This window comes from Drosophila elegans, unplaced genomic scaffold, assembly GCF_018152505.1.
Source record: "Drosophila elegans isolate 14027-0461.03 unplaced genomic scaffold, ASM1815250v1 contig_377, whole genome shotgun sequence".
Classification (NCBI taxonomy): Eukaryota; Metazoa; Arthropoda; class Insecta; order Diptera; family Drosophilidae; genus Drosophila; species Drosophila elegans.
Genome location: NW_024545760.1, coordinates 559051 through 562220, shown reverse-complemented (window position 1 = coordinate 562220; position 3170 = coordinate 559051). Strand labels below are relative to the sequence as shown.

Here is a 3170-nt window from a genome sequence, read left to right as displayed (position 1 = left end):
CTAGTATGGTTCTCCCAAAAGTCGACCACGTCTGCGTGAACTTCTGCTCAAACTTGTGGGTAAGCGACTGATCCAGCGCTTCCAGTTTCTAATCATTCAATCGAACCGAGTGGTTAATGGCCCGGTCAAATGCGTCACACGAGGCAAACTCATTCTGAGGCTCGACTGAATTGCGTTCTTGTAGTGAGGCTTGACAGCGATGACGAGTGGAACTTTTAGGCATTTTCAAGGATCTAAGGTTTTCTAAGCCCAAGTAACCCCACGGGGAATTGCTCCATAGACCAAAACGAATCTAGTTCCGTCACTTACATACAGTATTAAGGCTATTGGAATTGCGTTAACCGATAAAGAACGAGCTGAGGCGCAAGATAACATCTATATTTTGACAAAAACAATTTTCACTAAAAAGTAGTTGTTCATCACTTTTCAATTTTCCATTTCTAAGCGAACCAACACTTAAATCACAGAATTTGGAGAGGCATTATTTCGTTCACTCCATACACGACTAGAAGTCCCTTTAAGGCCCTCGTAAGTAAGAAAAAATGGAAGCTTAGAAAAAAAGTAAATAAATTCAGAATACATAATTTGGGTGTTCCCTAAATGATTGAAACTCTAAATTCCTGAAATTCGCTGAATGGAGAAACTGAGCTGCAAAAAATCGTTTAATTGTTGGGCATTGTTCAAAATGTATTTCTTTTTGTCAGTTTTGTGAGTTTATAATGGTACATTGTATGTTGAGGTGTTAAGATTTATTCATACTTTTTAATAGGTTTACCTATCGGATAAACTGAGACTGTAGCGTATAAGGAGCTTAGTTTGGCTGTGCTTTCGAAATACAAATATGTCATACAAATATTCCTATAAGCTTCGAATATTAAAGCGGACATAAACTATAAGGTAAGGTACCGCAGGGCTTTGTCCAGAAAACTCTTTTCCTTCGAATTATCCTTCTGGCCTTCCTCGTTTTGTTTTGCGTGCTCAGAGTTAGGGGTCTTGACGTACTCCCTCTTCAACACCATACTGATAATGCGGTATCGAGTGGAGCGATGCTTGGGCCGCGTTATCACCTGTGAGCGGGGACGCACGGGTGGGGCCGAAACGGAAAAGTGGACTCCCGATTCAGCGGAAAGTGAATCCGGGCAGGAGACGCCGTCGCAGCTATAATAAGTGACGCTGCTGCGTGGTGAATAGGAGCTACTGTCATAGGCTTCGTCGCCGCAGGTGTAGTTCTCGGGCAGCCCAGGGATATTGAAGCTTTCGACATTTAAGGCATCAGAAACCGCATAAGAAATGCTTTTGTCCTCTAGGTATAAAAGCGGCTCATCAAAGGCCTCGTCGGCACTGAATGTAGGACTGGAGCAGCGCTCGTCGTCCAGGTCTGTCATTCGAATCTGATGAAGTTTTTGCGCCTGTCGCAGCTGACAAAGCTCGTGCCGCTTATTCTGTAGACGTGATATGGACTCCAGACTGTCGATGAACAGATTCAGGTCGCGCTGTGTAAATTGGGCTACGTTCAGGTTGATGGTGGTGGACATCGACGGCAGGTCCTTTAAGTTCAGGCTTAGGAACTCGGTGCAGATGTATGTTGACATCTTGGTATGATATCTAAGAAAATGAGTTAAGTAACAGTCCTGTGGCCAGGCTGGTTGCTGGGCAACTGATACTAGAGCAATGCCTTCGTGGCCTTTTTATACGAGACAGGTAGACACAATATTCTTCTTATTTTGTGTTTTGAGTGTCTTGATACCTAGGACTGACCTGTGACCTCACCACAGGTAGGCAATGGAAAGAGAATTACACCCAGGAATTTCCCTAATAGCATTTTAATATCTGGCTTTTTCTAATCCAGGCATGTTTGAATTGGTCTACTTAGAAACAAACACGACCCGTCACAGCGACCTGACCCGTCTGCTATAGGCCGTGGTTATATATTGGCGCATGTACCAGGTCGCAAATAAGTGTTTTGGTGCATCGACTACATCGGAAGTGGGACAGTTTAAGACTTAAGACTAATCTGGCTGTAGACAGTATAGTTTATATTCATTGTTATATTCACCATCTACATCCAGCTTGTACTCTACTCTACTCTTAATAGAATATAAATAATAAAGCCCTCCACATGTTTAACCAAGTAGCCATTTAACTTCTTGCTCAGCGAAAGTAAATCAGCTAGCAAAGATCGTGTCTTATATAGTTTCTGAACGGCAGCGTTCTAAAAGCAACCGCTCCCAGGTATCTCAAAACGACAATGTTTGAATAGCTGACATCATAATTCAACTATAAATTGACCCAGGCCGAAATCATGCAGCAGTCGAAGTACTTTTTTTTAGCGCCTCAAAAGACTGCCTATAGCTCTTTTTTTGTTTAAGGACAAGTAAAACAAAATTAAGTTACTTATTAATGTGTAAACAACTTCAAATCATTCTTTCGAGTATTTGTCCTAGGCATGGGCTTAGTTCTAAAGGTCTGTAAAATTGGGCTTCGATATATGGTTTTTAAGGTAAAAAGATAGGAAGGACTAGAACATGAAGCTTGTGGGAGTTGAGTATGTTGTAGAGTTGATAATTTACAGTTGGTAGTGCTTTGTCCATTCTTGGAGTGGCACCTTTAAGGGACCTTAATGCAGATAAAAATTAAATAAAGGTACTGTCTTTTTATACCCCTTACAATTTAAGTCAGAAGTTTTCATCGCAATGAAGAGACATTTACGACCCTATGAACTATAAAAGTTAACAACCAGCTCCCAGCGTAAGCTAGGAAGAGCAATTTTAGATTTTATTAATCCATTTTTTATCTATATATATCATTTTAAATTTTTATATATCACTTAATAATCTTTGTATGTTATACCAATATATCTCACGTATGGCCACCCTAATATTGTACCACCCTTATGGTGTCCAAGTTCTGAGCCAGCGAAGTGCACCGCTATGGGCCGTACCTTTATGCTATTGGTTCACGTTTATATTCCAATAAATAACGAGCCAAAGCTCTTCAACTGAAATTTCGGCGATCGCCATTATCGACTTATTAATTTTATACCCCGACTGAGTCTTAAGGCCAGCGGCTGAGAGAGGGTGGTTACCCTCTCAACCTTATCAACATATTTCTACAGTTGATGTCACAGGCCAACCGCCTCCTTCTATATCGATTGCGGCTAGGAACACTAG

The 3170-nt window shown here is 41.3% G+C and overlaps 1 protein-coding gene across 1 annotated transcript; it reads right to left on the bottom strand.

Moving 5' to 3' along the window:
• Window positions 1-890: 890 nt before the first annotated feature.
• On the bottom strand, window positions 891-2250 carry LOC108149927. Its single transcript, XM_017277844.2, has 2 exons — window positions 2224-2250; window positions 891-1592 (listed from the first exon to the last, which is right to left on the bottom strand). The coding sequence occupies exon 2, from the start codon at window positions 1590-1592 to the stop codon at window positions 891-893; it is 702 nt and encodes a 233-aa protein (XP_017133333.2). The 5' UTR covers window positions 2224-2250.
• Between the last annotated feature and the right edge of the window lie 920 nt (window positions 2251-3170).